Source organism: Castor canadensis, chromosome 11, assembly GCF_047511655.1.
Source record: "Castor canadensis chromosome 11, mCasCan1.hap1v2, whole genome shotgun sequence".
Classification (NCBI taxonomy): domain Eukaryota; kingdom Metazoa; phylum Chordata; class Mammalia; order Rodentia; family Castoridae; genus Castor; species Castor canadensis.
This window is the reverse complement of record NC_133396.1, coordinates 78,652,243-78,675,433: the sequence shown is the minus strand read 5'-3', so window position 1 is coordinate 78,675,433 and position 23,191 is coordinate 78,652,243. Positions and strand designations below refer to the sequence as shown.

General features: G+C 35.2%; 1 protein-coding gene and 1 non-coding gene across 2 annotated transcripts in view; both read left to right on the top strand.

Annotated features, from left to right (window-relative positions):
* The window catches only part of Swt1 (SWT1 RNA endoribonuclease homolog), an 88,375-nt gene that overhangs the window by 18,729 nt on the left and 46,455 nt on the right, over window positions 1–23,191 (top strand). The window contains 8 exon segments of the mRNA XM_074047253.1: window positions 3,217–3,276; window positions 4,937–5,063; window positions 6,584–6,685; window positions 7,199–7,387; window positions 11,983–12,076; window positions 16,132–16,277; window positions 17,875–18,038; window positions 19,574–19,712. Of these exon segments, the coding sequence (XP_073903354.1) occupies window positions 3,217–3,276; window positions 4,937–5,063; window positions 6,584–6,685; window positions 7,199–7,387; window positions 11,983–12,076; window positions 16,132–16,277; window positions 17,875–18,038; window positions 19,574–19,712 (1,021 nt within the window).
* LOC141414267 (U6 spliceosomal RNA) lies at window positions 18,925–19,030 on the top strand. Its single transcript, XR_012439329.1, has one exon. It is a non-coding gene; the product is annotated as a U6 spliceosomal RNA (small nuclear RNA).

The window sequence follows — 23,191 nt, the reverse complement described above, 5'->3', positions numbered from 1 at the left end:
ATTGCTAACTTAATGAACTTGAAGGGGCCCAAAGAAGGAAAGAATTGAGTTTGTTCTTTTCACTGCTTTCTTAAAGGGGAAGAACCTCCAATTTGTTTTGTGTTAGAACCAGTTCTCCCAGTTCACTAGCACAGAATGTAGGGAGCTTTAAATTGTCAATGATCATGATTATGTCTTGCTTCTTGTTCCCAACGTGCTATACACCTAAAGAATAGTATGAGAAGTCTCTACATCTTCTACTTTCTTTTGATCACTATATATAATCACTACACAGTCCAAAAGAGATACATAGTATGAATATTAAGTTCTAGAGGAGGAAATTGTTGCATGACTACTTTCTATTGGTGAGAACTAAAACACTTTTAAACTGTTCCTCTAACAGCATTATCTGACTTAAAGTCAACTAGCCTCAGAAGCAACAAGTAAATGGTATCCTTATTTTGAGTATGTTACCTTTAGCATACTATTTACAGGAGATAATCATCTTATTGCCTCACATATTTTGTTTTACTCACTAATTTCTTAGTAGCTAGTTATTTTCCTAAAATAATGTGTGTGCTTTACAAGGAACCAGTTGTATTTTTCTGGATTTAGTAATCCTGTCATTTAATAATCTTGTTAAGATTTCCTTAAAAGAAAATAACTTCTTTTGTTTCTCAGGTTTTATAGTCCTTTGATACAGACCCCTCCCCTCATTGCAAATTAATGTTCTAGAGATTCATGGTTTATAAGTTTTATAAAACTGTATGCTATGTAATTCCTACAAGTCTGAGAAGTAGGAATTCATTAGCTTATCAAACCTTAATTACAAGTACTTGTTATTTATCAGGTACTTGCCATGAGTACCTTGTGATTTAGAGGTGAATAAAAGGATCTTTACTCTCAGGAAGTCCCAAGGCAGGCACATGAGTAAATAAACATAAGCAGGACAATGAAGACAGTATCAGAGCCCTAAGCGTTGGATGTGCTGTTAGTATAAAACTTTGGGTGATTTGAGGAAGAGCTCACTAAAGTAGAGATTCTTAAGCTTAGTCTTGAAGGACATGGAGAGGGAGAAATAGGAGTACCATCAGCCAGGTAGAGGGCCAGTATGTGATAGAACAGAATTGGCAAGAAAGTTATTCAGTATGACTAGAGTCAGATGTGTAGAGTTTATGGGAGAAAAAGTTGGATGATGGATGGTTTTGTGTCTCATGGGAAAGTCTGGTATTTTATGTTGTATCCTATAGATGGAAGAGAACCACTGAAAGGTCAGCAGGGAAGCCAGATAATCATGTTTTCCGTTTAGAATCACTTTGGTAGATGAAACTGTTGTTATCTTCATTATCAATATTTCCTTTTGTCGTCACCAGGGAAGGCTTTACCTCAATCCATACTCACTAAGACTTTCATTATTAATACTGAGGAAGGTTTCATGGACAACTGACAGGAACTTTTCTGAATTGTTGGAAATTAATTGAAGTAGCCTGAGGTCAAAGAAAGAAAGAGTAGTATTGGCTTAAAGAAGAAAACAAAAATCGTATGTTCTCCCTCATTTGTGGATTACAGACCTAAAACAAGTGCAGTAATAGTATTGGACATGGGTCACACACTAAGGGGAGAGTGGGTACAAAGAATGTGTACAGGAATAATAAGGAAAGGGAAGAAAACCTAAACTTGAAAGTAGTTGTGCTCACTATAGAGGAGTGAATAAAGTAATCTTAAACTGGCAGAGGCCATTATGGGAAGGTGACCAGGAAGTAGTGAAGAGGTCTGGTAGAGATGAACCAATGTGGGTTGCAATACACATGTGCATGGAAGCAATGCTAGGAATCTTTCTGTGTAGCTATCTTTATCTCAAACTAGCAAAAATGCTTTCTTATTATCTCTTACGTTTTCTCTTCAACAAAATTAGAAAAGAGGGCAGAACAGGTTCTGCCTGGAAGCCAGGGGTGTGGGGAAGAGGGGTGTGGAAGGCAGTGGGGGACAGGTGGTCCAAACAATGTATACACATATGAATAAATGTACAAACAATTTTTTAAAAATTACCTTTTTCTTAAAAAAAAAAAAAGAACAGAACAAGAATCCTTAGAATTTTAAGAGTTGCAGGAAGTTCTGCTGATAACTTCTGGCTTCCTTGGCACTTGGTAATTTAAGAGAAACTTAAAGATGTCTAGTAAGATTTAAAGTAACATACAAAGGGATTGTAAATCCCCACAGTTATGGAGTAGTAAGTCTACAATGGGTCTGTGTGTGGGATGTATGTGGTGTCATGTCATGTAAAGTTTGATGCTGGAGAGTTAGGGTAGAAGCGAATTGCCATTAAAACATTTTTTGTAGAACATACTTGTTTAAAGAGGGTATGTAATTTGTATTATGGTTTCCTGTAAAATGCATGGGCGTTTGGAGTTATCTTGGAGAAGTCTTAGATGATTTGGTTTGCTTTTGCTGAGTTTCCTGTCACCTGTGCATGTCAGGTGGGGTTTATCCACCCTGCAAAAGTGCTGATTCAGAGCCATGTGTAGTTGTATACACCTGTAGTCCCAGCACTCATGAGATGAGGTTAGAGGAGCTCGAGTTCCAGTCCATTCTGGCTACATAGCATGACCCTAACTCAAACAAAAACAAGTCAAGTTAGAATTTATAGAAAGATTTTCAAATCTGTTAAAAGACAAAAAACAAAAGACAAACCTCTGGTCCTGTATCTACAGATAATGCAGTTCTACATGTTTTCAGCCTTTCTCCTTAGCCTTGTTATAATTCCCTAATTTTCTTTGTTGTTTTGTCATGTCACTTTTAGAAATGGCTTAATGACCTCTTGATAAAAATTTTCTATCACAGAAGGACACCTTGCTTATCTTGTTTCTTAGGGCCAAAGATGAATATTTTTTGTACTAAAAACTCTAAGAATTTCTCCCACATGTCATGAATCTGATAGAGGGGCTTTTCTATCATAGGGGTGGTTTCTCATGGCCAGGTATAAAAGGGGTTTCATTCCTCAGGGACATTTAGCTATATCTGGAGACAGTGTTGATTATCAAGGTTGAGGGTGGGTGGATCGTGCTAATTGGTTGTGATGGAGAGAGGCCAGGGTTGCTGCTAAATATCCTACAAGGCACAGAACAGGCCCACAGTGAAGAACTGTCTGACCCTTAATGTTAACAGTGCAAGGTTGAAAAACCCTACTGCAGGTATATGCTCCATCTTAACTAATACAATTACTTTTTTTCATTTCAGAATTTTGAAGCACCATGTTCTTCAGTATCACCTGAAAGTATTCAAGACACAGATCAAGAGGTGACTGGTACACTTTTTTACATTGAATTTTTCAGTGAAATTCAGCCAGACAGGTCCTACTTTATTTTCACACATGAAGGGATTTGTAACTTTAACAAATAAAAAAACAATTCAGAAGACAACGGTACATAACTGACTAAGTTCCCTCAGAGTGACTGAGGGCATAAAGAATTGACACAGGTATTAAATAAGGCCCTGAATGTTATTCAGGCATTTCCATGACCTTTTCACTTGGTGCTAGAGTGATTATCTTTTCATTATAGATTTTATAGGGCTGAGATTGGGAGGACTGCAGCCAGCCCGGGCAAATAGCTCACAAGATCCTCATCTCCAAGATAACCGAGCAAAATAGACTGGACATGTGGCTCAAATGGTAGAACTTGTAAGCACCGAGTTCAGACCCTAGAAACACACACACACACACGCACGCACGCACGCACGCACGTACACACACAGAGAGAAAATTTCAAGTAACTTCTGGCTCATAGGCTCCAACCTCTTGTTTCAAAACAGATTAGCTTATTAAAAACAAAGGTTAAAAGGTGATCAAGTAATCATAAAGACTTTTCCAAATAGTTTCTGAAGACTTCATAAAAACCTACATATCCATTTAAGTACTTATATAAAGTGTAGAGCCCAGGCTTCATTCTGGGGCTCTGTTTGCCTGATGTAGGGCCTAGGAGTGTGAATGTTAAAGCAGCACACACCCATGCACACCCATGGTTCTGATGCAGAAGAGGGAGAATCACCCTTTGAGAGACACTGCTTAGTGTGTTTTGGTGACACTGTTGACAATAGTCCATGCTGCTTTGTGACTTCTGTAGTAGAAGTAGAGGCACTACAGCATGAGCATACTTCGCTGTTCACTAACTGGCAAAATGCTTGGCCCTCTCTGTGTGCTGTTTTTAATCTATAATATGCTTGATATTGTAGTTAAAGATATAAAGTGCATTTACAATAGAACCTGACATGTAGTAAGAGCTATATAAGTATTAGCTATTAGCATTACTGTATGTAGGAAATTTCTACCTATTTATTTAGTTTTTTGTTCTGTTTTGTTTTTTGAGGCAGCGTCTGGCTATATAGCCCACGCTGGCCTTGAATTTGTGATCCTCCTGCCTCAGCATACCAAATGCTAGGATTACAGGTGTGCACTATCATGCCTGGCTAAACAGTTCTTACTTTTAATAAAGAATCTATGAAGATTTTGATGATATGAGAATAATGATGTCTCTAACTATGTTAGAAGTCTCATGAACATTCATTGTCAAGATAAAAGAAAATTGGCACTTAAAGAACTTTGAAATGAGAATGAACTTATTTTGAGTTTTGTGTACTCACAAAAAACAAGTTTGTTTCATTTAATCTTCACAAAACCCTAAAAGGAAATACTTATTATTCCTCTTTTGTAGATGAGCAAACGGAGATCCAAACTAGTTAAATAATTTTCTTGCCTAAGGTTACAGAGATAATAGAACAATTTTTAAAACTGTGTATATTTATATCTATATATTCTTTCACTGTGCTGCCTCTAATATTTCTGAAATTTTTTTCTTTCTACACACTGTCTCAAGTGACTTAATTAGAAATTAACTGCTTTCTTTTTCAATCTGCAGAAAAGTAACTCAACATGTTTCACTGGGATCTTTTTATAATTTAGATGCAGATAGTAGAAGAGCTTCATGCTGCACGTGTAGGAAAAAATGTGGATTTACCTGTGGTTCCACCTTCTGGAGAGTTGATGAGTATGGAAATTGACTTGGAAGACGATGTGCATTCTTCTGCTGGTATACCCCATATGTTAATGTTTCTGATCACTTGTGTGCCAACATTCAGTTTTTACCATGTGTACTTGGAAAATGTTAAAATTTAATCATTTGAAATGATATGCTATATTTCATTTAAGAATCAAGTCTAATATTTGTCTTTTGCTTTATATAGATTACATTGTTAATCATTTAAACATATTTTCTCTTTCTCTTTGCCAAGAAGCAGAAATTATGAATTTCTTGTTCATACAGTAAAGTTTTGGTTATTTTTACTACTGGGAGAAGATGATAAATATTATCCAAAATGCCAGGAGTGGTGGTTCATGCCTGTAATCCCAGTACTCAAATTCAGAGGAAGGAGGATTAGAGTTTAAGGGCAACCTGGACTACATAGTGAGTTCCAGGCCAGCCTGACCTATGTCATAAGACTCTCTATCTTAAGAGGGAAAAAAGATTGTCCAAAATCTGTTAGCATACTATTTTTTTCTTTTTTATGCAATACTGGAGCTTGAACTCAGTGCCTACACCTTGAGCCACTCCACCAGCCCTTTTTTGTGTTGGTTTTTTTTGAGATAGCATCTCTCAAATTATTTGCCCAGGCTGGCTTTGAACTGTGATCCTCCTGATCTCTGCCTCCTGAGTAGCTAGAATTACAGGTGTGAGCTACCTGCTCCTGGCTGTTAGTTAGTATACTATTTTGAGTTTGGGGGGAATTTTTTGGAGGTACTGGGGTTTGAACTTACGGCTTCACACTTGCTAGATAGGTACTCTACCACCTGAGCCACTCTGCCAGCCCACTATTTTGAGTTTTATCTATAAAAATTGCAATGCTACCTTATATTCATATTTCATTTTTAAATTTACTAAATATTTTCTAATAATTTATCTGGTCTACACTAAGGCTCTATGAAATAAAAATGGTAGTATTTTTATGTGTTTTCATTTATACGTATTTACCTTTTCAGCTATATTTTACTCGTGTTGTAGTGAAATTAGCTTATACTTCTTAAATGCACAGCTACCTGGTGATGCAGAACAGGATGTAGAAACCATTACTGTTGGACAAGTCTGTTTATGATTTATGGTACACCAAAAAACAGTTTATGATATTCTGCTGGTAAATAATTAAACATCAAATTTTATTCTTTTCCTTAAGAATGAAAGTAAAAGCAGTTTTGTTTTTCCTTATTTAAAGACCTCTTTCTATTACAAATGTGACCAAAAGCACACTCTTGGGCGGTTCTCCTGCCTTGGTCCTGATTGCTCGAATGGATTTGCTTTGACAGACCTTGCCTTCTCTGCCCACTTTGTTACTTCCTCCACCTCCATCCATTTTCCACCTCTATGCCCTGCACCGTGGAAAAATGTGCATGGCAAGAAAGTGATGGGCCAGAAGGTTAGCAGCTGAAGAATCCAGCCAACTGTCCGCTTCTCTTGTTTAAGGGAGTTTTCTGTGCTTCTGTGCTATCGACATTGTAGTCATTGAACAAGTCTGTTATCAACTGTTGTGAAATTCTAATCTTGCTCTTTTGCTCCAGCAAATACTGCTTCAGACAAAAACCTTCTAATTGTTATTGACACGAATATTCTGATGAATCATCTCAAATTTGTTAGAATTTTGAAGACATCCAAAATACCAGGTATTTACAAAGCATATTTACAGATTCTGTTTTTCTTTCTTATTATTTTATATTAACAGTGATAAAGATTTTTCCCACACAGACATATCTCTTTCTCTCTATATATATGTATGTTATTAGGCATAGGTATATAAAATATATTAAGCGTATATATGTATCGTCAGCTCAGATATAAAATACAGATCCTTCATAAATTAACCTAGCAATGTAAAACTCATTTTTAAAATGATGCTTATTATAATTTAAATTACTCATTTATTATGAAATCATTTACATTAGGAACCTTAAATATAGAAATCATATCTGCTTACTTATTCTCTAGTAGTAGTTAATTTCTAATAAGAATGTTATATATCCTTTTAATTTCCATTTTTATGTATTAGCTCTTCATTTATTGTGACTTTCTTATAGGTAGGGATTGTGTACTTTAAAACTTTTAGTTCTCCTACAGCAATTTGATTTAGTAGCTCAATTAATATGTGTTGGGTACTAAGAAATATTTTTATTTTTTAGGGTTTGACAGACTTGTGTTAATAATTCCCTGGGTTGTTGTGCAAGAGTTAGATCGAATGAAGGCAGGAAAACTACTAAAACATGCCCAGCATATAGCTATCCCAGCAATTCATTTCATCAACGACAGTCTTAGAAATCAAGATGGAAAGCTCTGGGGTCAGTCAATACAACTTGCATCTCAAAAGCTTTGTAAGTATTGTTCTCACAGTACACTTCCTGCTGAAGACCTGTTTGGTGCTAACTCATTATTACAGGGAAAAGGTGCAAAACTTAAAAAAAAAAAAAATGTATAGCCATTAGAATGTGAAATGGAAAGGGCATGATGAGGTTTGTGGATTATTTTGGGAGTCTTTGGTTTTTCTTTCTCTGCTTCTCTTAGACTTTCTCAGGTTATGTCAGTATTTCATACATAGTGACGGTATGCATACTTCTCTATATTATAGAACTTTGGTGTTGAGGTCAGGGCCTTGCACTTACGAGGCAAGTGCTGTACCACTTGAGCCATGCCCCTAGCCCTTTTTGCTTTAGTCTGTTTTTCAGGTGGGGTCTCACTTTTGATTTTTGGGTTTTGATTTTTTTTTTTTTTTTTGTGGGACTAGGCTTTGAACTCAGGGCTTTAAGCTTTCAAAGTAGGTGCTCTATCGCTTGAGCCACACCTTTGGCCCCTTAGGGTTTCACTTTTGCCCACCTCAGAAATCCTACCTAAGCCTCCCTAGTAGCTGGGAGGCATGCATCACCACTCCCAGCTTGTTTCTTGAGATGGGGATTTCCCTAACATTTTGTCCAGACTGGCCTCTAACTTGTAATCGTCCTGATCTCTGCCTCCTGAATAGCTAGGATTATAGGTGTGAGCTACTACACCTGGCCTATATTACAGAACTTTGGGTTCCTTTTTAAAAAAAAATACCACTGTTGAGTGATGAGGCTGGCAAGTGATCCTGGTTTCTGTTCTGTCACTGCATGCAGTTGATATGCTGTGGAAATAGATGTTGCTTGCCTGTTACTTATCAGAATCTGTGATTATGAGGTGCTTTTACAATAAAGGTCTGTAGATATTCTCCTGATTTTTTTTCCACATTAGTTTCTTTTAAGTCATTTTTAAAATTGCAGTCATTCATTGCTTAATGGGGATGGTTGTGAGAAATGTGTGGTTATGCGATTTCATCACTGTGAGAACATCATTGAGTGCACTAACACAAGCCTACATGGTGTAGGCCATTCACTTGCCATGGCCTCTTGGTGTAATCAAAAGATACAAGATGCATAAGGTTGCTGCCTGTTGTAGCACAGCGTGCTGTTCATGTGAACTTTTCTTTGACTAAAACGACACTAAAAATTACAGTACAGTAAATGCATAAACCAGTGAGTCATTTGTTATCATTATGCAGTATGCACTGTGCACAATTGCATGTGCTATACTTTTCTTGACTGGCACACAGTAGGTTTGTTTATGCCAGCATCACCACAGACTTGAGTGCTTTGCTGTGCCATTATAGTAAATGGTTATGACATAGCTAGGGGGTAGGAATTTTTCATGTCTGTTGTAATCTTATGGCACCACCATTGTATATGTGGTCCATTGAAACATGGTTATATGATTGGTGCTTGACTGTACTGTAGTTCTAGAACCTAAATAATGTTGTCTATGCTTTATTTCATTTACTGGAAAAAAAATCTGTGTAAAACTATGTAGAGTTTACATATTTAGAAGATTTACTTCATTTAAAAATTTATTTCTTCCCAATTCAGAATTGTTTATATATGTAGATTTACATTATTTTACTTATGATGAGTTTATGCTGTCTGCTGCACTCATATTTACCATAAAATGTGAAAGAATTTATCTTAGGATCAATCTAATCATGGTATTAACTATAAGGTAGCTTTTTGGCATAACTACTCTCTTAACTTTTGGAAAAAAGGATCTCTGTGTTTCATTGTGCTGTTATCTTAGTAAGTATTTATTAGCTTTAAGTATATTTCAGCTATAATGCCGATGCATTTTGAATATGGATAGCGTTGAATAGCCTTAGTTGCCAATGATTTTAGCCTTGTCCTTAACTATCTCAAAATTACCTTTATTTAATGTAGTGTTTACCTACTTTAGTAAGAGGAAAATAGGATTTGAAACCCGATCCTGAGTTTATATCCTTATCTGGGGAAAGTTAAAGGAGAGTGAACTGAATAAATTTACATGGGGGACAGAACCTCCGTGTTGTAAGATGATTGTGGAGATTTGTTAATGTATTCAACTATTTAATGGTTGTGATCCAGAATGGGCAATAATTCTCTTCGGTTCTTATTATATGAAATACTTATACAAATTAATAAGAAAATCTACCGCTTTTTTTGTTTAATGTTTGTGGGATAGGGTCTTGCTATGTATTGTGATTCTCCTGCATCACCTTCCCATCATCTGTCACTTTGTGTGTGCGTGATTTCTTTTTATTGCTTCTAATATTAGAAAGTTATCTTTCACAACACCTGCTGGAGCACTCACAGTGCCGCATTCTTTTTGGAGAATTCTTTAGGAGAGCAATTTAGCAATGTGCATTGAGAAGCCTAATCATAGAAATTCTCTTTCTAGAAATGCATCCTAAAAAATAGTAGAAGATGCTCACAATATTCATATAAGTGATATTCAGTGTTACATTATTTACACAGCAAAAAAAAATTGGAAACAATCTGTATTACAGTTGAAGTTATATACATTGCTTTAGCCATATGGGAGAATACTGTAATTTGAAAAATATGAATGACATGTAGTTTTAAATAAGAATAACAAAAAGTTGAAAATACTCCTAGATTTAATGCTTATTTATGCGTATATAATTATAATTGATGAGTAATGGTGGTATTTAGCTCATGGAATTATGAGTTATTTTAATTTACTTTATAGTCTCTGAATTTCCAGATTTTTAAATAACATACACATTTTTATAATAAGATAAAAATAGTTAAGAGCAAAAAATAAAATGCCACCTGCTCTAACTAGACATTTCTTTCTTTTTTTTTATATTTTTAATTATATTTTTACTGGTTCATTTACTTGCCAGATATTTGTATAAGGCACCATTCTAAGTATTGAGAATGTAGCAATGAATGTGAAAGATAAATTCTGCTGTTGAGAAGACTAAGTTCTTATTAACTATAATTTATATAGGATTTATTTTTGTATATGTGTTAGAAGAGAACATTGCAATTGAGGTGCTATGTAAACTCAGTCTCAGGTAATAAAGATATAGTGCTTTTTAAGTACTTACTATTGCCATATACTGGGCAAGTACTTCATATACATTCATATCTAATCCTCATAGTTCAGTTCTATGCCCAAAGTACATGTGTAGTAAATGTTAAAGCAGGGTTTCAAATCCAGACCATTTGTTTCCAGAGACTTTGCTTTACTCACTTTTGAAAATTACCTAAGCAGGTGCTCAAAAATGTTTATCGAATGACTAAATATTTCATGAAATTTTTAGATATATTTTCCACTTTTGTATGACTTAGAAAAAGTGATTATACAGATAGGCTCAATCTTAGAACCTTTGAGCAGTGCACTGTTATCTTTAAATCTCTTTTTGGTCCAGTGTGGTGGTCCATGCCTGTAATTTCAGCACTAGAGAGACTGAGAGGCAGGAAGATTGTGAGTTCCATATCAGCCTAGGCTACAGAGTAAGTTTCATGCCAACTTGAGCTACATGGTGAGACTCTGTATCAAAAAAAAAAAAACAAAATTTAAAAAATCCACCTTTTGTTTGCTAAATTGTGGTGTTTAGAGTTAAAGTTAACTAATGATTTCAAGTTGCCTGTTTTGCATTTTCTGTGGTATGAAATCTTGCAGCTAAAAGAAGGAAAATTGGCTGCTATATTTGTCTGTGTGGTTCATAGGTCATCTACCCAAGAAACTGAATCACATCTCCCTCAGGCTCATACCCTGAGATAGTTGAGCTTTGTCTAGATTTCATTACTAGATTGCAAACTTGTACAGAGTTCATTGTTTTTTCCATATCTAGCTGCTTATGGCAGGGTCCTGGCACAAATTTGGTTCTATACCCATATTAATTGCAGAATTAATGAGTTTTCCAATTTGAATGATCAGAAAACAAATAGGCTAAAAATTGAGAGGAAGAAAGACTGTAGACTGGGAGCAAGGTAGAAGCTCATTGGCTAGTATGTTTTGAATTTAGGTATAAGAAACTCTCCAAGAGCTTAAATCTGTGAGTGGCTCCAAGCTCCAAAGAGTCCCACCCAGAAATCGATCTGAAGAGTGGTCTTACAATTTTATTAATAAGCACACTAGGGAGTTTTGAGGCAGGTAATGTAAGGACTTGTGAGAGACATTGTCTTTGGACCTATTTCTACATGTTACATTATTTTCACAAAAGCCGAATTTTTACTATGTATTTTAGGGCTTCAAGAATGTCAGAGGATACCCTTTCAGTAACTGATTAACATTTATCAGAAGTTACTTTGGGCTGGTAGAGTGACTCAAGTGGTAGAGCACCTGCTTAGCAAGTGTGAGACCCTGAGTTTAAACTCCAGTACTGCCCCCCCTCCAAAAAAAAAGTTACTTTTTTGTGTTCTTTGTCTAGAACCCATGTTTTCTTCCCTGTACATCTCTAAATACGGTGTTTTCGAGTGTATCCACCATTATACTGTCATACAGAGTGGTTTACTGCCCTAAATCTTGCAGACTTTTTGACTTGTAAACACAGCCTCAATTGTGCAATTGAGGCTCAGATTTCTCATGCATTTCTTGACAGTTATTTTTGTTAAATTTGCAGATGGATTGAGTGATGAGAACAATGATGACCGAGTATTAAAGTGCTGTCTTCAGTACCAGGAATTATGCCCGTGCTCTCTTGTTATTCTGTGCACGTGAGTTCCATAGTCATTTTATTCTTTTTTTTTAAATAGCAATTTATGCTGAAGAATTTTTAAAAATTATGTTGTATCCATCAGAAGAAGGATCAAATGCATAATTATTGTTTAAATCTACCAGTAAGCATACTCAGTTATATCCAATATTCTTACAGTGTTTGAGCTATAGACGCCTGAGGTCTTTAGTAGATGAAATTTCATTTCTATTGAATTTGGATATTATTCATAAAACTTGAAAGAAACAAGGGAAAACTCAGTATCAAACTCTGACAGAATTTTTTAGTTAGGTGAGGTAAGTAGACTGTTATTTATTTACTTATTCATGGGGAAGGAGTTCTTTATGTTCCAGTTCTATTGTGAATGTTTGTTTGGATTTAGATTGCCTGGTTTTGAGTTCTGGGTCTGTGTGATAGTTTGTCTAACTTAGCTTTCTCATGTATGATAAGGAGGGAGAATAATAGTTGCTTCATAAGACTATTATGAATATTTAATCAGATAGTATATGCAAAGCATTTAGAATAGTACCTAGTTCATAGGTACTAGGTTTTATTTTGTTTGTTTGTTTGTTTTTGGGTATGAACTTAGGGCTGTGTGCTTACTAAGTATGCTCAGGTGTGCTACCACCTGAGCCATGCCCCTATCCCTTTTTGCTTCAGTTATTTTTCAAGGAGGGTCTTGAGTTTCTGCCCACAGCTGGCCTTGGACAGCAGCCTTCCTACCTATGGCCTACTGTGTAAGCTGGAATTATAGTCATGCACTATCACACTTGGCTTGCTTAAGTTTCTGCTTAGGCTGGCCTCAAACCTTGTTCCTCCTCTCCACCTCCCAAGTAGTTGGGATTATAGACATGAGCCACCATGTCTGGCTTATGGTCAAATCTTGATAGGAACTTTCTTTTGTTCTCTTCCCCTCCTCCTCCTCTCCCCACTAATGTTTTCATAACTTAGTTCTAGAATAAAACTAATGTAATGCTACTGGGTGCCCATGACTCTTGCCAGTAATCCTATCCTAGCTTCTTGGGGGACTGAGATCAGAAGGATAACAGTTCTAGGCCAGCCTGGGCAAATAATTCTGGAGACCGTATCTCCAAAATAACCAGCGTAAAATGGACTGGAGGTGTGGCTCAAGCAGTAGAGTGCCTACTTTGCAAGCATGAAGCCCTGATAGTCCCACCAAACAAATAAACAACAAAAAAAACCTAAGATGATGTTAAGCAAGCATGTATGAGAAAAGGCTCTGAAGAAGCAATTTTAATTTGCAGTTTTAGTCCAAACTTTACTCACTGCATAAGGAATTTTTAATTTTATGATCGTACTTGCAAAGAAGCTTGGTTAATATCATTTAGTTATCTTCAAAGATATTGTTACTCTTTTTGTTATATACTGGAGATTGCTATCTCTAAGGTTTAATTTTGTTTTGATCTAAGACATATTACCTCAGAGTTTGTTGAAGGCTGAAATACAAGAAATAACTAAACCAATTTGAATTTGATAAACTTAAATTTGAGGATTCTTTTGTAATATAATTATGCTTTTAGTTCACCTTAGAAGGAAAGTTTTGAGACTATTAATTCTCTGTTATTTGTGTAGTCATTGTTTGGGGATTAACAGAAATACCATTTTAGAGAAAAGGAAATTTATAGCCAAACCTTACTTTTCATTCTGGCATTGTTGTGTTCTAGGTAGTAAACCTGTGTTTTCCTTTTTTCTTTGCTTTTTCTTTTCTCTGTTCTTGGTTTGTTCTTTGTTTTTTCTTTAAATGGTGGTAATCATGTGTACTGTACAAGTCATAGCTACTGTTGTAAGAATGCACTTATACTTGAAAGGATGATGATGATGTTTGTAGTTTTTATCAGTGGATGATGATAATAGGAAAAACTTCTACATTATGTACTGTGTATCATTCTAAGTGCTTTACAATCATAAGTTTGTTCTTCTAAACTCCATACGAGTACACCCACCTATTTGATAGCTTTACCTGCCACTCAAAGACATTTTAAGCTATCATCATCAAAAATGAGCCCTTGGCTGGGCTCAAGCCTATAATCATAGCTACTTGGGAGGTGGATGTTGGGAAGATAGTGGTTTTAGGCCAGTCCAGGCAAAGTTCACCATACCCCCTCTGAACCAATAAAAGCAGTGCATGGTGCCTGCTTGTCATCCCAGCTACACAGGAACATAAATAGGAAGATCCTGGTTCATGTTGGCCTGGTGCATTATGAGACCCTATCTCAAAAATAACCAAAGCAAAAAGGGCTGGTGGGTGGCAGCCCATCTGCCTAGCAAGTGTGAGGCCCTGAACTTAAGCCCCAGTACCGCCAAAAAAAAAAAAATTAAAAAAAACCAAAAACATTTTGTTTAGTATTTATATGGGATATCTCTTAAATGCATCCTTTTACTTTTAACTTATGTCATTATTTAAATTAAGCTTCTGGCAGATGGCATATACAGCTGGCTCTCAGTATCTGTGGGGGATTGGTTCCTACACTCCTGCATATACCAAAGTGCTCAAGTCCCTCCTATAAAATGACTTCATGTTTGCATATAGCCTGTGCCCATCTCACAATGTCTAATACATCGTACATGCTATGTAAATAGTTGGTATACTGTGTTGTTTAAGGAATAATGATAAAAAAAAAGTCTGTTCATGTTCAGTATACATGTAACCTTTTCGTTTTGTTTTTGTTTTTTGAGAGAGAATCTTGCTAAATAGCTGAAGTTCGTCTTGAATCCTACCGCACCTTCTGGAGTGCTGGGATATAGGCATGCACCACCATTCCTGGCTTGAAATTTATTTAAATTCCCTGTCATATAGCTTCAGTATCTCTTCGGTATCGCAGTCTGGTTCTGTTGATTGCTTGTCTCTTGTCAGTGTGTTGTTTCTTGGGGCAGAATCATTTATGCATATTGTGGGCTCACTTGCTATAGTTTGTTCTCTTTGGTTTTTCCCTTAACTTTCTAGCTATTCTGGTCAGCTATATACATGGTTCTCTGACATTTCATATCATGAAGGCTTTGGGTTTCTGTTGTCAAAGGCATTGATGAATTGAGTGCTGCCCTCGGGCAAAAAGATAGAAACTTACAGCTTTCGCTAGTGCTGTTTGTATGTCCTAAGTGTAGACTTCCCTTTAGTTTCTGCCTGTGTGTTACTGCTCTCTCATAACTTCAGAGAGTTATATTTTCCCTTTTGTCCAGATTTTATCATTCTTACAGATAGGAAAGATTATCTGACCTCTGCCATAAACAGAAACTGGGAAGCCTGCTGGGTTCCAGGCCAACAATTTAACAGACACAGAGCTGATCATCTCACTTCTCCCATTGAGCCTCTTACTATCTTTTCATTTATTAATGCCCTTGCCTTTCTCTGTAACTTCAAAAACTGCTCTCATGCTCTATATTCTGGTCATACTGACTTCTTTCAGCAAACAGAATTCACACTATTTGTCTTAAGCTCATTCTGAGTCAATTTGTAATTGTCCTGTGTGGATTATTTCCATACTATAGCTCTTTATGTTTATTTCTCCTTGGGTGATCAGATCTTTCTTTAAACCCATTTCCTACTTAGGGGTATAACTTTGGACAAATTAAGCTGTTTACATCTCAGGTTTCCAATTGTGAAATGGGGATAAAATTAATGCCACTTCAGGGCTGGGATGCAGCTCAGAAGTGGAGCACTTACCTGACATGTGCAAGGCCATGGGTTTCATCCCCAGCACACAGAGGGAGGGAGGGAGGGAGGGAGACAAGAAGGAAAGAAGGAAAAAGCACTTTTACCTCAGAGATTTGTTGGAGGATTAAACAGATTAATATATGTAAAGCATTTATAATGGTGCCTGGTACTAAGGAAGTGATAATTGTAGTTATTCTCAAAAGGTCATATAATGTGACTGTACTGCATATAAATTCCTTTATCATCTCCTGTTTTTTTTAATTTAACTTTTCTTAATATATATGCTGATAATCACCAACCTCTGACTAGATCCCCTGTGTTTTGAGTTGCCATATAGTTTATCTTATAAAAAAAATATTTTTTCCTCCTAACCCTAACCTTAGGGATGATAGAAATTTAAGAAGCAAAGGCCTAATAAGTGGTGTGAAGTCACTCAGTAAAGAAGAATTGAGTGCAGAGTTATTAAACTTATCTCTGAACACAGATAAATGTCATCAGCCTTGTATTTCTAAGCAACAGTTGAAAGCAGGTAGTATTTTTACTATGAATAATTAGAAACATATTTTATGCATTAAGATTGTTAATAACATTTTTTGGAATTAATCGTAAATTTTCATCTTGTACATTTAAAATAGCATTAAATTCAAAATACTTGCTGGCATAGATTAAGTGAAAATTATAATGATAATACAAAAGCAAACACAACATTATTTCCGTGCATATATACTTTTATAAATCAATTTGATTCTTATCCATATATACTCACATGCAGTTTTACATATTTATAATACTCTTTGCATGCTAATATGTACCTTGAAAAGTGTATCTTTTAAATTGCCAGTAGCTATAGGAGATACTCATTTGAAAATAAGACAGTTTTTAGTATCTTTTTAAAATTAGCTTTGTATTTATGATCTCCTTATTAACGCAGTTAAAAACTTAGCTAGTACTAATTGAGAAAGTTGTAGGGCTATAGAAAAAATTTTTTTTAAATTTTAAACTTCTTACTTAAAAAGGTAAGGGCAATACTGTTGTCTTATCTTTTTTTAAAAAACCAGTATAATTGCTGGCTTGATAATTGATGGAATATTATGTTAAATAAATTATTTATAAACACATCCCACCTGTTCCCTCTGTGAGGAAGATAATTCTTGAAGTCTTTAATATCAGGTGTACTTCTTATATCAGTTGTATAAATACCCGTGCATACACACATGCTACTTGTTTGTCCTTTTTGGAAAAACACAGCTTTTGTCATAATGTTCAAAATTATATTTGAGAGGAACAACAAGATATTTTTCAGGGGTAATATACTTTGTTTGCCCATTATAGTACTGTTATTTTAAATCCTTAGTTTGTATTTGTAGAGCTAAGCCACTTAATATTTTCACGTTTTTTTTTTTTAGCAGCACTGGGATTTGAACTCAGGGCTTCATGCTTGCTAGGCAGGTGCTCTGCCATGTAAGCCACTCCACCAGCCCTTTTTTTGATGGGCTTTTTCGAGAGAGGATCTCGTGAGCTTTTTGCCTGGGCTGGCTTAGAACTGTGATCCTCCAGATTTCTGCTTCCTGAGGATTACAGGCATGAACCACTGGCACCCGGTGCAGTATTTTGAATGTTGACATAAGAAAATTGCATTTGTTTTCAATGCAATTTAATGTATATTTAGTAATGGTAGTACTATGATCCTTTGTGTAGCCACCTGCCATTCTCTCTCCTTTTAATGGCATCTTAATAGAGCTTTGCTTTCTCCTAAAAAAAAAAAAAGTAATGATAATGAGATGAAATGATATCAATTAAAATAATAAAAGCTCTTTTTAAAAGGGGAAGTGCATACAGGTAGTTAAGCTAGAAGTTTTGGTCCTTACAAAACAATTTATTAATGTGGACTAAGTTTAGAGATTCATATTGTTTTTGGAAGAAAACTCATTTTGATGCATACTTTTTTGGTTTTCTATTGTAAATAAGTCCAACACATTCTTGCCTCTTCTTCATTTTAAAAATAAAAAAATTAAATCATAGTTAAAATATTATACAGATTTTTGATATTTCCATTTGAGTAAAAATATTTAGTTCCCTTTTTTGCAAAAACCCTTAAGTAAAACTTGTAACTATGTATTTTAAAGAAGCAACATCCCCAGAAGAGTGCTCTCAGGAAGAGTCTACAAATTCTGGACTATCCATTCTACTTGAACACATCCTATGTGATCTTGAAAAATCTCTTGGAACAGCCTTATCTTCAATATTAGAAACAGAAATGAAAATTGCTTTTGGAAACCTTTGGATGGAGGTAATTAGTTCAACTCTATTAGCTAAAAATTTCTATTCCTAAAGATTTGTTGTCTTGAAGGAATCTTGTATAAAATGAATAAGCTTCATTATAATAATCTATATTACATTCAGTTTTTCTCCAGGTTTTTTATATAACTTTTGACAAATAGATAGACTTTTTATCCCCCCTTCGTACTAGGTTTGAATTCAGGGTCTTGCACTTGCTAGGCAGGTGCTCTACCAATTGAACCACTCTGCCAGCCCAACATTTCTTACAAATTATAACTATATAGTCATCTTTTCAATCAAGTATTTATGGAGAATCTACTGTGTGTTAGACATATTGCCCCCCTGGAGCTTAAATTGAATCCAGAAAAACTGTGCTCATTTAATTTGGTTTAAGTCAAAATGTCTGATATAAGGAATCCCCTAAAATAATATGTATTCAGAAAAAAGATTGTGTATTTTGGCTTATGCCATGCTAATATGAGAATCAATATATAAACTAATCATATAAGCAAGATATTTTGGATTTTCTTTAGGTTTATACCTTTTCTACATTTCCATAATGTACTAGATTTAGCAACAGTGATCTTAAAAACTCAGATTAATATTCATTTGACCTTTGCATTTATAGCTAGGAGAAATGTTTTAGCCCATCAATTGTATATCTTATATCTTTAGTCCAACTGTTCAGTGAAATTCTAATATTTGCCAGTATGTTTGGTACTTGATTGTATTATTAGGTGTTGAACCAAGATGATGAAGCATGATCAGAAGATTATAGAAGGACTGATTTAAATTGAATATTTTTATAATAGAAATGTGAATGATTCAGAAAAAGGACGAGTGAACTAAATGATCAGTTTTCTTTTTAAATATGTCTTTGGAAGAGTGTGGAAAGTGTGCTCACTTCTACAGCACATATACTAAAATTGGACAATACAGAGAAGATTAGCATGGCCCCTGTGCAAGGATGACGCACAAATTCGTGAAATGTTCCGTATTTTTAATTGATTGAAGTGGGGTGGGAAGGGAGTCAAGGGGAAGAGATGGTGGGTGCAATCTAACCTTATAAAAGCCTGTTTAGAGTTATCACAATGAATCTGCTCTGTACAACGAATATATCCTAATTTTAAAATATTTTTAAAAGCATGGGAAGTGGCAATTATGTTTATCAATTGTTTTATGTATAGATCCCCCTGAAGTTGTATGAAGTAATTAGATTGATTTCCTCATGGAAATCACCATATTTTAAAAAGTAGATTGGGAGACCTTTCTTACTAAAACAAGTTCTTCTCTAATTACAACTATGCTTTCCTTTTGTGCTTATAGTTTCTGAAATGATAATGTAAATTTTACAAAAGCAAATTATAGTGAAATTAGCCTTTTAAGATTATGATTAATTAGCTTTATAATAAAACATTTTTTAATATAAGAATAATTCAGTTAAATACATTTTCACTGGAAATATATGTTCTTATTCTCAAATAGATATGTTTAAGTAATAGGAGTATCAATCCACAGATGATAAGTTTTTTAAATACTTTTTAGATGCTGTATTTGAAGCCACCATGGACTCTGACACATTTATTACAGTGTTTTAAAAAACATTGGTTGGCTGTATTTGGATTAGTTATGGAAAAGAAGTTGCTTTTAACTGTTGAGAGCCTATATGAAAATCTCTCTAAAGGTATGAATATTTTATTTTTTTCTTTAACTGTGTATTAAAATAATAAGTCAAAACAGTAGATATATTTATTCTATGGGCTATGAAGATGAAATTAATGAAAAATTTGTCTTAATTATTGATACTTCTAATTTCTAAAGGGAATTTGTAGCAGCTAGATACAGTCTTCAGTGGTTATGCCTATAAATGGTATTGATGTTCCTGGAAATTGTGAATATATAAATTTTAATAATGTTCACTTTGAAAACTTTTAAACTGTTTTCCAGTCTATTCAGGCATTCAAGTAGAATTAACGTTCTTTCATTTCTTACTGTGGTTTTCTTTTTTCTGCGGTACTGGGATTTAAGCCCAGGGCCTCATACTTGCTAGGTAGGCACTTTGTCTCTTGAGGCACTGCACCAGCCTTTTTTTTGTGTTGGGTATTTTCAAGATAGGGTCTCTAGACCTATTTCCCCGGGCTGCCTTGAGCCTCGATCCAGCTGAGCTCTGCCTCCTGCGTAGCTAAGATTACAGGCATGAACCATCGCATTCTCATTGTGTTTAATATACATACTTTGAGCACATTTCATGTACTAAGTATATCAAGGTTTCTGTCTAAACTATTTGGAGAAAGAATAGGAAACCTTGGTGCATAGTGAATTTAGAATTGGAGACCAAAGTGAATCACTGAGTTGGTGGTTTTTAAACTACATTGAACAGAAACTTCGGTTTCTTGAAGGTGTCTGCTGCCACGGATAGAAGAATGATGAGGGGAGCCTGGTATTTGGTGCCTTTGATTTTCAATCCTGACTTTAGCCAGGACAATTTTTTCTTGTTGTTTTGATCTGTTCAACTCCATGTTGGAGCTGAAAAAAAGATTTTCTTTGCTAAGGAGGAAAAAAGTGTGAAAAGCACTAAACTAATGTTATTAAAACTTTTTGGATCCAGGAAATTAACCCTGAGATGGTGATTTATCCAGAGTCAAGTAACTAGATTTGTGTTGCTATACCTGTAAAGGACAAAGTATGGCCATTATTTGGGGTCCAGTTAGTTATTTCTTGACCTTTTTCAAACTTCTCACATGAACCAATGTATTCTGTTTATTGTTTTATGTATTGCTTATGCATAACTGTAGTGACATATCCAAGTTCAAGAGAACCATTAAGTTAGGTTTAAAATCACAAAAGCTAGATAATGAAGAAAAAGAGACATCTACCAGTAAACAGATACAAATAACATTGCTATGCTTGAGCACAAATTTTAATAAGCTTCCTGGAAACTAAAACCAAAAAACAAAACAAACTCCACAAAGCCATATAGGCAGGTATACATCATTCTGTCTTTTCACCTGATGTGGAAACTCTTTCAACATATTTTGTGTCTTAAGGAAGTTCTGCCTGTCCCTTACATCTTACCTGTGATAGAGGTTGAATAAGTATTTATTGTTAGAAGTTACCAATTTTTTTAATCATTTTTACATTTACTCACATGTGTATATATTGTTTGGGTCACCTTCCCCCATCCCCCTACCCCCTCACTCTCACTTCCTGGTTACCAGTGTTTTTAAGGAAAGAACATGGCATTTTTTAAAACTATAGAAGTTATTTGTTTATTGGGGGTATTATGTAAAGTACATGGAACAATTGACTGGACATGTCTTCAAAGCAGTTTTTACTAAACATGTAGAATGATTTTTCATTACTTTCATTAGAAGTATAATTTAGTCTTTTAAAAGAGAAAGGCAATAAACAGATATTGAAGGATAGTTTCAAAAGTGGAGTGTCTGAAGCTGGGGCATGGCTCAAGCAATTAAGTGCTTGCCTAACAAGTGCAAGGCCCTGAGTTCAAACCCCAATACCATAAAAATAAATTTTAAAAAAGAATGGATTTCTAGATGTCATCTTGTTTGTCTTCCCAGTGTTGAGCAATGTTACGCTCTTAAAAATGGCACAGAGGTGGTTAGTGACGTTCTGACTAGCAGTATGGAGACAAATGGAGATATGACTATATCTTCTACCAAAAGTTATTTTTTTTTAGTTGCTGTGTGCATAGTTTATTGGTCCTAGATCCAGACTGATGCCTATTGTTGAGAGATGTGAAGATTATGTGATAGGATTGTAGAAGTACCTCCTGCTCTAAGATAATTTTTAATTAGAAAACTTGGAGTTTATGATTTTGTTTAACTCTTTTACTCTTGGCTGTTGAATTACATGCATGTGTTTAACTTCAGTATACCAAACATGCATCCTTACATCAGTTCCCAGAAAATGCATGGAAAATGCTAACTTTTTATGATTTTGTTATTCATATTAATTTTAAATAGTTACTGACCTTATGTAAGCATTAAACCATTTCCTCCATATAGATTTCTTTTTTGTTGTTGTATCTATGTATTTCCCTTTGCCTCATAATCTTAGTGAAAGAAAGCTTTCTGTCTTTGTAAGAGAGAAATAAAATGATTAATTCAAGGGTAAAAGCCCTATTAAACAGACTATGTTGGAGAAGCATCTATAGAAGAACTCTGCCCAGTTAGCTCTTCCTGAGGAGACTGATTGTACAGTCTGCGCCATGTGTAGCATCTCTCATCTCTTTTCCCCCAGGAATGTAGTCATTGGCTTTAAAACGAACTGAAAGTGTCTGTAAGGAAACATAAGGTTCTTTTTTGTGTGTGTATTTGGGTAAGGGGGAAGCTAGAGGCTTGGCTGTGCCCATCCCATTAAATTAGAATTTTTGAATATTTTGAATTAATTATTAAAATGACCTTTGAAATTTTATTTAGCCCTTCAGAATTTCACAAGCAAGTTCTTGTTGTGTAAGTAACACAAAAGAATGCTTTATTTTCAACTTGTAGTGCCAGTGAAAATCCATCCTCATGTTTAAGAAGATAGGTCTCTGAAACTGTGAATATACATATTTAGGTCCCAGCAAATACATATTTTATTTTTTTATTGTTGTGCTGGGTGGGGGTACACTGGCATTTACAAAAGTTCTTACAATATATCAAATATATCATACTTGAATTCACCCCCTCCACCATTCTCCTATCCCTACCTCTTCCCATTCCTGGAACAGTTTTAACAGGTCTCATTTTTCCATTTACATACATGTGTACACAGTATTTGCACCATATTCACCCTCCTTCACCATTTCCTCCCCATTCCCTCCCCCCTCCCACTGGTCCCAATTCCCTAGGCAGGATCTGTTCTGCTCTCCTGTTCTCCAATTTTATACAAGAAAAAAAAAATGGCATTTTTGCTTGTTTAAGATAGCTACACAGGGAGTTTCCTTGTGGCATTTCCGTGTGTGTGTGTGTGTGTGTGTGTGAGAGTGATAGCCTGATTTGGTTCATCTCCTCTATTTTTCTTCTTTCTTAGTCCCTTTCTTACAGTGACTTCAACTCGTTTAAAAATTCTATATTCATTCTTGGATAAGGGAGTATATCAACCTTATTCACCTCTTTAACTTCCTTCTTTTGCCTTCCCCTTCTTGTACCAAATTCTTTA